At 52.7% G+C, this 13411-nt stretch overlaps 4 protein-coding genes across 4 annotated transcripts; 1 reads left to right on the top strand and 3 right to left on the bottom strand.

Moving 5' to 3' along the window:
- Positions 1-137: 137 nt before the first annotated feature.
- Positions 138-2555, top strand: BU25DRAFT_415973 (uncharacterized protein). The gene has a single exon (XM_033707661.1). The coding sequence runs from the start codon at positions 410-412 to the stop codon at positions 2354-2356; it is 1947 nt and encodes a 648-aa protein (XP_033555794.1). The 5' UTR covers positions 138-409; the 3' UTR covers positions 2357-2555.
- BU25DRAFT_482523 (uncharacterized protein) lies at positions 2547-3364 on the bottom strand. The gene has a single exon (XM_033711133.1). It carries the CDS (start codon positions 3289-3291, stop codon positions 2893-2895), a length of 399 nt encoding a protein of 132 aa, XP_033555793.1. The 5' UTR covers positions 3292-3364; the 3' UTR covers positions 2547-2892.
- A 2170-nt stretch (positions 3365-5534) lies between these two features.
- BU25DRAFT_443686 (HET-domain-containing protein) lies at positions 5535-6865 on the bottom strand (the record flags this gene model as incomplete). The annotated part of the gene is made up of 4 exons (XM_033709376.1): positions 6312-6865; positions 5870-6272; positions 5724-5834; positions 5535-5624 (listed from the first exon to the last, which is right to left on the bottom strand). The coding sequence occupies exons 1-4, from the start codon at positions 6446-6448 to the stop codon at positions 5535-5537; spliced, it is 741 nt and encodes a 246-aa protein (XP_033555792.1). The 5' UTR covers positions 6449-6865.
- Positions 6866-7715: 850 nt separating this feature from the next.
- On the bottom strand, positions 7716-12970 carry BU25DRAFT_495642 (ABC transporter CDR4). Its single transcript, XM_033711871.1, has 2 exons — positions 12013-12970; positions 7716-11957 (listed from the first exon to the last, which is right to left on the bottom strand). Exons 1-2 carry the CDS (start codon positions 12752-12754, stop codon positions 7969-7971), a joined length of 4731 nt encoding a protein of 1576 aa, XP_033555791.1. The 5' UTR covers positions 12755-12970; the 3' UTR covers positions 7716-7968.
- Between the last annotated feature and the right edge of the window lie 441 nt (positions 12971-13411).

Raw genomic sequence — 13411 nt, 5'->3', positions numbered from 1 at the left:
GTGCAAACCTTATTTTGTGTTTCACATTGAGTGGCTGGCTACCGTCCGGGTACCAGGAACAAGAATCATTGATGACATTTGGACCTGCATGTGCAGTCATCAGCATATCTTCATGGTCGTTCTCACGGCAGTTGTAGGTTGGCCGATTGCAATTGCTTACCCTTGGAGGTTTGCACCTGCAGCGAAAAAGAGATGTGGCTGATGCACGACGCTAGCGAATTCAGTCGCCACACAGACTTGCTGTGTCGTCATCGTCGAAGAGTCACTCTCCAGTCAATACCAAAGAGGTTACGCCTGTACAGCCCACGGGGTACCTGATGACTCCGGCGTCAGCACTGAATGTTTACAAATTGGAAAGTCTGGAGCGCGGTACATATGTAGCACCACAAGCAACAACACACTAACGAACATGGCGACGCTCAGTACGTTGCCCAATGAGATTATCTCAATAATCACCAGCCATTTCGATCGGCCCAGAGATCTGCTCCACCTGGCTTTGACAAGTCGCCGACTATCAGAGTTTGCGAGGTTGGATGGATGGAAGGCTCTGCTCAAGGGACGCTTCCGTCTCAATGGATTAGACACAGATGCCCAGAACTCAGTACACGGCTTGACCACCCTCTACCGGAACTGGGATCGGAAAGGTTTCGTCGCCAGATACGTGGAACCCAGTATCGAGACTACAAGTCTAAATACCTGGGAACCAGCACGATGGAGAGGACCTCGCGGGCAGACCATGGGTTACCAGCCTAGCATTGACAGCTACGAAGAGACCTTGGGGTCGTGGGCTAAGAGAAGGGAGGTTTTGGCGTGGTCCGCTGGCACGCAAATTGTCATGAGAGTGAAAGAGACGGGATCAAGAAACAAAGATGATCTCACGGACAACACGAGAACCCTCGACTCTTTTGGGCATTCGAATTCGTGGTACACCTACAAGGTCCCAGACAGCAGCGAAGGGAGAGACGATATCACAAGCCTGCGACTCCTTCGACCGCATCAGAAAGAGCAAGGCTTCGAGACAATGGTTTTTGGTACAGCTTCTGGTCAACTTGCACGACTCGACGTCGATCCACAGCAGTCCCAAACCATCGAGCAATGCTTTAACACCCTTGATCGAGCTGTTGGTGCTCTTACTGTATCCTCTTCTAGCACACCTCTGCTGGCGGCGACTCTTGGAGACACGTCGTTGTCACTCTTTCCTTTGGACTGCGATGTATCTGAGAAGCCGATCGAAGCAGTATCAGATGTGACACCAACCATACAAGGAGCTCGAACTGGCCGCATCTGGTCTTGTCAATTCCTGTCAGAACACAAAGTCGCTATTGGCATTGGACCAACCAGTGAGCCAATACAAGTTTACAGGATCACACCAGACGGCTTCTTGTCCGATCCATACCGATCTTTCACACTAGGCACAGCCCGGAGCTCACAAACTTCCATCTATCCAATCCTACCAGTCTCAGATCGCACACAAGGCGGTTCACAAGCCGGCAACGTCTTTCTATCAGGCGGGTACGACGGCATCGTCAGACTCCACGACCTACGCTCTCCTCGCGACGTCGAGAATCTATACTGGGATCCCATAAACGACTCCTCTATCTACTCACTCGCAACACAAGGCCTCGAACGAGTCATAGTTGGCATCTCAATGCACAGCATGCTCAAAGTCTTCGACCTGCGTCTGTCAGGCTCACACGCCTACCACAGCATCTCTCTCCCCTCTCAGCCGAGATCAAAACCTCGAGGCCGAGACTATGCCTCAAATGCCATTGTCAAAGCATCAAAGGACATCACATCCGCTATCTGCGGCGGCTGGAATCTATATTTGAACCCGCGCAACCCACCAAAACGCGAAGCCTACCGGGAAGACTACTGGCGCGGCCGTGAAGACTCGCCTGTGTACAGTCTTTCCATTCCATCAGCCACAAGTCCGAGCTTGTATGCCGGCCTCGAAGGCTTAATCCAAAACCTCACATTCCACGGCATCGCCGACCCATATCCGGATATTTTGCTTTCACAATCTGTAACACACTTCGCAGGTGGTGGTGCGTTTGATGTAGGATCATCATACAATCCTAGAGGGGACGCTCTGAATTTGGGCATGTATGAGCAGGGCAACGAAGAGGGATTGGGTATGCAGCTTCTTGTGCAAGACGATGTTACTACCGAAGTAGCACATAATGGTCTGAGGCGGGAGGATGTAAAATACGGAGGTCTTGATGAGCGATGGAAAGATCTTAGAGACGAGAAGGACCGATGGACAAGAGGTGTGCCTCAAGGCCCAAGACAGGGTAACAGAGGCGGAAGGGGTGGTAGAAGTAGAGGCAGAGGTCGCGGCCGTGGTCGCGGTGCTTAGATCCCCTACCCCCTGCCAACTTCGTTCAAGGGCAGCACTAACTGGAGGAGCGTTTTGCTGACTCAGCGGGCCCTATCTCATGTAGCAAAAAAGGCGGATTCAAGCTCGGATTAATGGGAGGTACTCAGTACTATTCTGTAAGCCATCTGCAATCTGATACCCCTTTTTAGGACTACGGCGCTTGCTGTGTGCCCTGTACCACAAGAGTCCGCCGAACGTTACTCCAAACAGTGCTACTCTTCGTCAAAGCACAACCTTCGTTTTCTCTTCGCCTTTCTCATCATCCACACCCAGTCTTAGCACTCTCCCAAAAAAGCTCCTCTGCACCCTAACCATTTCCTCCCCACCCGGCATACCCGGCTCAGACATTACACCCCCATGATACACGCCCGGCCAAACATGCAGTTCCGCACTCCCACCATCTCACCAAATTTTACTCGCAAAAGCCACCGCCTGGTCCCTCATACTCTCACACTCCCCAACATCAATAAACGTCAATGGTAGATCTGCCAAACTGTCCGCTCGCCCAGCAACTTTCACACCATCAGGATCGTTCCTATCACCATCACCCAGAACAGCGTCCCAGGCCTTCTGGTCCATCCACCCAGGCCACGTCGTGCCATCCCAAAACTGATTGGGACTGGAGTAAAGCGTGTACCAGTCGTCGAGCATGGGAATATCCAGCACCAACGCCGCACACTTCGGGCCCCCATCTTCCTACTCAACAACGCTGCACTAGCAGCCGATACCGCTCCACCGCTTATTCCATACAGCACGATCTTGCTAGAATCGATGTCCAACTCCTTTGCGTAAGAAACGAGGTACACGAGCCTGGCATAAAAATCGTAAGCGCCCGCTGGCGCAGGATACTCTGGGGCTAAGCGGTATTCCGGGGATGCGAAGACGATGTTGTTGGAGGGTGTGAAGTGCGACATGAAGAACTCGAGATCGAAAAAATCGATCCCCGGCTACCTGGCCGCCGCCGTGGACGTGATACACTACCGGTCGTCCATTGGCCCACTTCTTCTGCGCTTGGCCTTCTGTCTGAGGGAGCTGGTACAGCGCGAGAGTAACGGGTGCATCACTTAACCCGCTCACGCCCGGGACGGTGATATATGTGTGGAGGTACTCAGGCTGCTTTCTGGCGATACTGGAGGCGTTTATGTTGGATGCTTCCATGCCCTGCTTGATCGTGGGGGTGTCGAAGGTTTTGGTGGGGTTCGGGAAGCCGGCGGCAGACTTGTAGGAAGGGACGAAAGGAGGACGGTTGGGTTGGTCTGCCATGATAGATATCAGCAGGGATGGAGTTTCCAGTGTAGCAGCACGACTCGCCGAGTGTGGAGGGTCGTCGAGTGCTCTTTTTATCTCTCCTTCTAGCCATAACAAGGTTACAATAGACTGCACCGCAAACCTGTAGCATTATCCATCCTGAGGTCAGAGTGCACGGTGTAAAACACGCCACCGCGATATACTGCTGAATACGAACGTAAGCAAGTGCTTAGGTGGTGATGATGATTTGGAAACCAGGTGACTAACCTCCCTCCTGGGGGTTAGAACATCCCTCCACGCAGAACCACGAACATCATTCCAGCACCACCACTCTCAACACTACCATCTAATAAATTCCTATTCAGTTGGTCGACATTTTTCGGACAGATCCTTAACTACCACCAGGCTTCAAAAACAACTCAGAACCATATCGTGCGCAGTCGTTGTCGGTCATTCGCTCGTATCATGTATAGCTAATGCGTACGCGGCCTAATTAGAATAGGAATATGTTCCTAACAGTTGTTATTGCTAACGTCGGTGTATAGACGGAGCTACCCGGACTTTATCACAGGGCCGTTTTCCTGGTGGTGATCAGTACCCGCTGCAAGCAGCATCTTGATTACCTGCTCGTGGCTGTTACGAGCAGTGGTACACCAGGTAGCACTGAACAAGGATCGCTCTCGCACTAACGCAGGCAAAGACAGAGCAACGGCAAGCCTCAGTTAGCTGAAGCAGAAACGAGGCCACGATCCAACGTACAGCAACAGAGCACGCAGAGCACTCTGCAGAAGCACCCTGCTGCTCTCACCGCGCTGCCGGATCACACAGAGCAAACGGATCACCACGTAGACACGTTCAGTATGTAGCACATAGACACGTTGCCCTTATGGCAGTGTGTTCAACCTCGTCGATCAACTTTGTTATTGGAATCTCACCTGCTCTCGAGCTAGACAGTCTACTCTGTACTACTCATTGCTACCAGCCGTCACGGTCTTTGACTAGACTACTACCCTTGACCACCACGAGCTTTGCTTAGGTGATCAATCCCTCCGTTCCTTCACATTCTACTCATCCCTGAGACCCAACCGAACTGTGCTTCCGAGTTTCGCTTAAAGTACGACTTCAACAGTGACTTGCGCAGCATCGCTCGATTACGACACTTTACTAACGTGTCGAGCTGACACACAGCCCATCGGAACCTACACTACCGTCAACTTCAGCTCTTCGGAGAGTTCGGTGAACACACATACATCCCGCAAGCTCCGCTCATCAGTGCAGCCTCGATGTCTTGCCTGACAGCAGCGTCCCTGTTCCATTTAGCCAACTCCTTATCGTTAGACAGCCTTTGCTGAACGTATCGTTGTATATCCTCGTCCACTACGTCCATCTGAAGACAGACAGTGTCCTCTACTTTAATGTAACTCTCCAAAGAGCTCTCGATATCCCGCTCTTTCCGGCTGGTCATGAGCAAATGCATGTTGTCAAGCTGCTACCCAGCCACTGTTGCAAGCACATCCATTAATTCTGGGCGTTGTGTACACTCATCGAGCGCACCGAGAACAATGTAAACATGCGTGAAGTGTTAGATCACCTACGGTGTCACCTTCAAAAGCGCATGCAGTGATGGCTGTCGTCCGTTTTCGCAGGATGAGAACAACGCGTCAACGCCTCTAGGTATCGTGACCAAATGTTGCAGGAGCTGGCAGAGCAATGAGCGGAGCATCAGCTCTGGATCTTGTTTCTGTGTATCGTTGAAGTCGAAGTCGAAGTATGCAGTCACCGTATTAGTGTTATCATGGCAGTGCTGCAGCGGATTCTCAATGATGGTAGAGCTCAGGATAGTCTTTCCACATCCTGGAATGCCATGCAGCCAGAGCCGTGATGCTGCACTCGCCTTCCATCTCGTAAACTACTTGTCCTCTAGCAGCCAGAGTCCAGTCTCAGCCTGCCGCTGCTTGTGCGCTTTGTGGTAGTTTGTGGACGGGTCAGGCGCCGAAAGCTAGTTACAGATCTAGCCAAGCCTTTCTTCTTGGCTTTGGCTGCGAGTCTTGGTATCGTTCGCAGAAGCACCTGCGTTGTCCTCAGAAGCCTCCTGTACCTGCTTCTGCAGCCTTTTGATTGCATTGTCTTTACCTTCGCCATATATAAGTGACATGTAGATGCCAAAGATGCCTAAGAGACAGTAAGCTCCATCTTCTTCGCGTGTCGTCTGGCGATTTTTTGTCCAGAGAAACGCTCAGATACGGTGAACTCGGACAACCGGCTTCCTTGGAGAGCGTCAACAGGTATTCCTGTAATCTTGTGAATGGTGTGTCTGAGCGACTCCTTGTCGCCCAGTCGCACTCCCTTACTAGAGAAGAACTCAACCGATTTTGGAGCCAGAAGTTCCTGGAGCGTCCAGCTTCGGGTAAACCACCTGCTTCTCTTGAAGGCTGACTCGCCATCTTCATCCAGAGTGTTCTGCTCAACGTCCGGAAGGTAGACGTAACACCTCGCTGCGTGCTGATACCAGCGGAATATGGAGTTGATTGCTTCTTGAAGCTCGGAGCTGTTTGACTTGTCGATGCAGCAGGTGATGACCCAAAAGTAGTCCAGACCATCCCGCTTAGCCTGGTGTGCGCAAAAGCGAAGCTTCCGATATCCCTCACTGCTTTGATTATCAATGTCTTTCGCGTCGTCGATATACTTCAAATCGTCGAAGGTCACCTCCTGCCCGTCCTTCCAGGTATTTGAGAGGATCGTATAGTTAGGAATCTCCTCGTTACCAATATAGTCTTTGGACCATTTAGGCCTTTCATCGCTTGTAGTGCATAATAGTCGCATCAAGTCCAGTGTACGTTTGTATGCGCGAGTAGTAGAGGGAGATCTCGTAGCCTCCAGGAAGGCTGAAGGTATCGATCGCGCACAGCGTCTCGGTCATATTGAGCATGCGAGTTTGAGCTGTCGAGTTCCGTAAGTGCAAGTAGAGGAAGGAATTGGTTGACTGAGTAACAGGAAAGGACAGAGCCGCGACAAGCTGCAGTGAAGAAAGCTGGTGACCAGAGCAGGCTGTCACTCGAACACCGAGAGCGGGGGCTGCAGCCTGCCGCTATGCCGTGGCGTGAGGCTGAGGCTGGGTTGACAGATCATAATCGCGCGAAGGGAGCAGCTTCTAACCACGACTGCAACTAGGAAGGCAGCGTTTATGCGTGGAAGCGATGTAGAACGTGGAACTAAGCAAGAAGTGTGAACGCAAGATGCGTGTCGGTCACAGCTTCTAAGGCACTTGTGAGGGATGGGCGTCTGTGCAGCGCGCTGGTCTGTGCAAGAAACGCCCTGGCTTCAAGACTTGCGGCGACAACAGCCACCACCACTTCCATGTACCATGTAGGTAGGATAACGCATTCACTCGGCATCAGTCTGCGACCTAACGCATGCGATCGACTATGTCCGCATTCATTCCACTCGACACAGTGCGGCTATCAACCATTGGGTGCACTACCGGTCACTCCTTTGCGCGAGTATGCTGCTCATGGACCCTACGCGTTGCGAGAAGTTTTGAGAAAGAAAGCATGCGCCATAACTCGAGCTGTTTTGGTATAGCGGAGGTGTATATGTCAGGCCGCTTAGCGTACAGAACCCATTGGTCTATTGGGCTACAGTCAAAACCCTCCGAAAGAGCGATAAGGATGGTTGTTGACCTTAGAGCAGGGGTGCGACGTCGTCGCAGCTTCTGGCACCGCCGAATAAATGCTTGAAAGCACAGTAGAGGATGCTGTAGTTTTTGTATCGAAAATTGGCAGAGATGAAGATACGTCTGAAGTATACTATTGAACTAGCTCAGACTTTACTAGATAGAGGGGCAAAGTTTGGTGGTGATTGACCGGTGTTGGTGGTTCTGCGCGGTGGGATGTTCTAACTCCAGGGAGGGAGGTTAGGATTTATTGGGACTTACACATCTCGCTTTCCTTGCTGACGACCGGCCCGACTCAGTGAAATAGCGTCCGGAAGGCGTTGCAGATTCCGTGCCGTAAGCAAATCAGGGACACACAATGCGGTAGTGACATTGCTTGCCGTAACACCGACACGATGTGAATTGTTGAAGAGTGAGGGAGTGAGATGATTATTATGAACAGTCTAATTCTTGATTTGGTATACAGCCAACTACATGACTGGTAGAAAACATACAACTCGAAACCCCGCCTTTTGCAGCGGGCAAAGATGCTCAGCGCTTGAGCGATGGAAGATCTGTCTAGCTCTAAGATCAAAGTAAGAAAATGTATGATGCATCGCAAGTCAATTGGACTGCCATGTTATAATGCCATAAGAACATGAAAAAAGTATAAAAGGAATCAGAGGCAGTCTTAAATCTTCTCTGTGGGAACACCTGGCACTGAAGTCGATGGGCCGCGCTCCACAGTCGTGGAGGTAGCGTTATTGCTAACCTTCTCTTTGTCAACGTGACTGCCGACATGGCTGGGCTCGTTGAACAACTGCTCCTGCGCGGCGCCCTTGTGGGCACCAACCTCCGTCTTGTCGGCCTTCTCCTTCTTGGTCTTGGGCATGCGGATGAGCCAGTAAAGAGCGAGGGCGGCGAAGATGTTGAAGATGACATAGGCCCAGAGGATACCGAAATTGCGCCAGACGTCGTCGTAGTTGGAAGACAGCTGGGCGAGGAAGACGTCAGTGCTCTTGATGGCGCAGAATTGGCAGTTCTCGGTCGCTTCGGGGTTGTTCATGTAGCCACCGCGCACGTCCTCGTACGCTTGGATGTAAGACTGGCAAGTCTGACCTTGAGGAGGATCGAAGTGGACGAACTCGTTCGAAGCGCATTGTACTGAACTTCTCGCTAGACCTGTCGCCAGTAACCCAGACACCATGTACGTGAATGGCGAGAGGCGGTACATGAAGATCCAGAAGCGAGGGAAAGAGGAAGGCGTAGCGAGGACACCACAAAAGACCAAACAGAGCGAGAACATCAAGTTGGCAAGGTTACCACCGGTCTCAGCCGACTCGATGCCAGCAATGACCATGTGCGTAAAGGTCGAAGTGAACAACAGGAACATCCAGGTGAAGAGGAAGAGTTGGAAGCCGCGGTAGTGGACCTGATCAGTGGGCTCGGCGTTACGGTACAGGCCGATGGGGTAGGACCAGCAGAAGTAGATGAGCACAGCCATGAGCGAGTTCCAAGGAAGCTCAACAAGGATGTTGGAAAGCATGAACGCCTTCCAGGAGTAGGCCTTGCTGGGACGCTCACGGACCTCGTACAAAGCACGCTGGGTGACGAAATGAGGCATGATTTGCTGGACGAGTTGACCGAAGATAGTCATCAACATGAAGACACCGAACATCTGGTTCTGGAGACCCTGCTGAGTGTTGGGCATTTTATAGAGTGAGAAACCAATGAAGAGAGCCGAGGTAACACAGAGGAGGGTCTTGGAGTAGATGTAAGCAGGGCTGCGCCAGTACTGTTGGAAGACACGCTTGGTGGTCTCGCGGAACTGCTCGCCGAAGGGAGCGGCAAACTCGCGGTAGGCGGCCTTGTCCTCTCGCTTCTGAGCAGATATGGTGCGCTCGAGACGGTTTTGCTGCGAGCGTTCAACCTTGAGCTCCTCGAGGTGGCGCTGGACCTCGGCATACTCGGGGGAGTCGCGCCATGTCTGGTGCCAGTCGATGTCAGTGTGCGATCCGGGAGCTGCGCCAATGACCTCAAGCATCCATTCAGCGGGGTTGGCCTCAGCAGGACACTGAGGACCACCGTTGCGGACGAAATAGTCGACAAGGATCTTGGAGTTGTTGCCGACATCACCATAGTAGACAGTGCGGCCACCCTTGGCGAGGAAGAGAAGACGATCGAAACGTTGGAACAACATGGCAGACGGCTGGTGGATAGTGCAGAGAATGGCTTGGCCATTCTTCTTCAACTTATCCAAGAGGTCGAGAATAGCCCATGAGGTTTGAGAGTCGAGACCGGAAGTAGGCTCGTCCAAGAAGAGAAGCAGGGCAGGCTTAGCAGCCAGCTCAACACCAATGGTAAGACGCTTGCGCTGCTCGACGTTGAGACCTTCACCAGGAACTCCAACAACGGCATCAGCGTATTCATCCATATCGAGGAGCTTGATGACTTCGCTGACGTAGTCGATCTTCTCTTGACGAGAGACGTGGGCAGGCTGACGGAGGAGGGCGGAGAAGGTAAGAGCTTCACGAACGGTCGAGGTGGCCAAGTGCAAGTCCTGTTGCTGAGCGTAGCCGGTCTTGCGCTGGAAGGATTGATCACGGGGGGTACCGTCGACCAGCATTTCACCAGTGATAACACCCATGGTAGTACGCGTAGCCAAGACGTCGAGAAGAGTAGTCTTACCGGCACCAGACACACCCATAAGGGCCGTCAGAGTACCAGGCTTGACCCAACCATCGACGTGATCCAGAATACGGCGGGGTTCACCCTTGATCTTGATGTCATAACAGACGTCCTTCCACTGGAAGATAGCAGTCTGGCGCTCGATGATGGCGATGTTGTCATTGCTGTCGGCATAACCGGCGGGACGACCAGTGGGGTTGTTCTCGAGATCATCAGTGGACTTGGCCTTGGGGACCTTGTAACCACGACGGAAGACAAGGACTTCACCCTTGGACTTAGCGGAGGTAATGAACTCGGTAGCAGTAAGGTAGACCATCATGAGACCGAACATGAAGACCCAAAGGATACCGAAGTTGCGCCACTTGTGCGAGCGCTGATACTCGTACGCAGAGTTGATGTAGATACCACCATCAACGAAAGGCTGACCGGGGACGGAACCAACTGCAGAGCAGGCGCGCTCAGTCCCAGATGCGTTTTCGTAGCCTAAACCTGTGGGGACGAAGATGTTGCACTCGAACTGCCTGCCGACAAACTCGTTGACCATGAGAGCCTCGAATCCGTAACTAACAGGGTTGATGTAGCGGATCCACTTGGACCAACCCAGCATGTAGTTGGGAGGGATAGCGAAACCAGTGTAGATGACAAGACCCAAGATGAGGATAGCAGCGGGTGCCAGAGCCTGGACAAGGGACTTGGACAGGGAGGCGATCGATCGGAAGAACATGGACATGACCAGCGTAAGGGTAAACGAGATCAAGACGAAAAAGAAGAAGTTGCCAGGCTCGCGACGCAGGTTGGTCATGAAGTACAGAACCAAGTTGAACGTGATCGCATTGGCAATCTTGTACGGCATATCCGTCAACATACTGGCGAAGGCTTCAGCGGACGGGTGGTAGAGAGCGTATCGAGAGTGCTTTTCGACGATAGGACGTTGGGCGTAGAGAGTGAGGATTTCGAGAGCGGAACCGAAAGCGTTCATGAGAATGGCGAAGAAGAGCAGGGCGGATCGCTGGTAGAAGGAGCTGGTAGTAGACTGGAGGTTGAAGAAGACGGACGAGATAATCAGGGCCATGATGGAGTTGGCGATGAGTTGAGAGAGTGTGATACTGGGATCAGCCTTTAGGCGGACGAAACCACGCCACAGGCAAAGCTTGACCTGCTGCATGTAGGAGAGAGTGTAGGGGGACTTCGCGCGCTGGCCCTTAGCCTGTTGGAGCTTGCGGGACTCAGCGAACTTCTGAGCCTGCTCGCCACCAACAGGGTACTTCTGCTCGTAGGCATCGATCTGAGCCATGAGCTCGACGCGCTCCAGGGAGTCCAACCAGCGCTGGTGGAACTCATCAGGTGTGCGAGGAACACGACCTTCAAAGCCTTTTGCAACAATGCGCTCCAGGGGAGAGGTCATGGAAGTGAGGAAATCAGCATCGGTCTGACGGTCGGGGCAAACGAAGCCCATCTTGACGAAGAAGGCCTTCGCCTCGGTAGTCCTGCCGTAGAAGATCTGGCGACCCTCGTACAGGACAAGAACCTTGTCGAAGAAGTCGTACGCAGCCTGAGGAGCCTGGTAGATGGCAACACACGCCGTAGTACCGTTGATATCAGTCTCCATGCGCAGAGTCTTACAGAACTCAATGGCGTTAGCGGAATCGAGACCACGAGTGGAGTTGTCCCAGGCCTGTAGAGGCGCTCGGCTGAGGGAAGCTTCGGCAATGGTGACACGCTTGCGTTCTCCACCAGACACACCGCGGATGAAGTCGTTTCCAACACGGGTGTTGATCGTATGCGAGATACCGTACATGGCCATGATGACATCACGCTGGTGCTTAGCATACTCGTCTGCGGAGACGCCACCGGGGATGTGGCGGGGACGACGGGCGAGGGCAGCGAAGTAGAGAGTCTCGCCGACAGTCATGGCGGGGAAGTGGACATCGACTTCGGCAGTGTAGATGGCCTCACCGCGGTAATTCTTCTGCATGAGCTCTGAGCTGACACCTGGTTGGAGTTAGCAATTGCGCACTATAATTGCTTTATATCAGGTTGGACATACCTTGGTAGTTCAGCTTGGAGTTCTCATCGACAAAGAAGCCGTGCGTCTCTCCGGTAATGGTTTTGAGGAAAGTCGAGCATCCAGAACCAGGAGGTCCAAGAACAACCAACATCTCACCAGCCTCAACCAAACCATCGACACCCGTTAAAATGTTGATCTTGCGACCTTTGTCGCCCTTCAACTTCTTGAACAGAGCAGGACCCTCGAGCAAAACATTACCAACACTCTTTTGGTAATCCGTGTCGGAACCGAACCCGTGAACATTGAGATTCCTGAAAGAGATACCGGCTTGCCTGGGAGGAGCTGCTTTCTCGTCTGAAAGCTGGAGATTCATCATGGCCTTGGTCCAGGCACGAGCATTGAAGTTCTCGCCAGAAGGATCCAACGACGAGCCTGGTGCAGCTTGGAATGGGTTCTGGTGATGTGAAGCGGATTGGTGGCTCTGAGAAGTCAAACGTCTCGCAAGCTGCAGAACCTCATGTTCTCTTCGGGCAGTCTCCTGGTCCTCGGCATCTTGGTTGTACGGTACCTCCTTCTCGACGGAACCGGTGGTGTGGTGATGGCTCCTGGGAGGCGAGTTCTGGGCAGCAATTGTTGATGAATCAGATGATGTGTCGTGGTGGTTGTCCTCATCGTGGAAGTGTGATTGTGATGGTCGGCGAGCTTGCATCTCTGGAGTAGGCACGCCTCCAGCTGCGGCCTCGCGGTCGTAGTTGGAGGTGAAGTTGCCTACGAGAGACATTGTGATTGGGCGAGCGCCACTATGATCCCCGGGTCGGCCAGCTGTATTAAAGAAAACGTGTACTGGTACTGTAGTTGAATGGCAACTGGTATGGTATCGAGAAAAAGAAAGTATGGGTATTAAAGGGTGCTAGGGCCAGGAACCTGGGAGTTGGGAAACAAACACTGCGAGCGGGAGGAGCTGGCTGATAAACGGTAGCGCACACCAGGTAATGAGGTCCACCCAGCGGCGAGGGTAGGGGTTTAGATCCACAGGCAACAGCTTGGCTTGTTGCGACCGGAGGCGGATGCGATCACGCCCGGAGCGTTGGCTGCTCGCTTGCGTCCTGAAGTGGCTTCCGGAATACGTTGCATACGGATCCGAGTGCGAGCCACCAATAGGAGCGCGAGCTGTGCAAGGGCTGAAATTCGTCCTCCGCTTTTCCATGAGCTCCGATGATGTTTTTGCTGCTGCAGGATGCACATCTGGTGCGGCTCTGGTGCGGTGACCGCACCGCGTGCTGTCTTTCCAGCGCAGCGGTTCTTGGATGCATCTGAACACACTCTGAACACTGCATTGCTATTCTTGAAATGCATCGAACTGGCTCAAACAGTGTAAACAATGAGTAGATACCGATTTTTTTTCATTCGCCTACAGTAATATCAATGTCAGCCTCTG

The sequence above is a fragment of the Macroventuria anomochaeta genome (genome assembly GCF_010093625.1).
Source record: "Macroventuria anomochaeta strain CBS 525.71 unplaced genomic scaffold BU25scaffold_53, whole genome shotgun sequence".
NCBI lineage: Eukaryota > Fungi > Ascomycota > Dothideomycetes > Pleosporales > Didymellaceae > Macroventuria > Macroventuria anomochaeta.
Note: the sequence above shows the minus strand (reverse complement) of the source record. Positions and strands in the feature narration are given on the sequence as shown.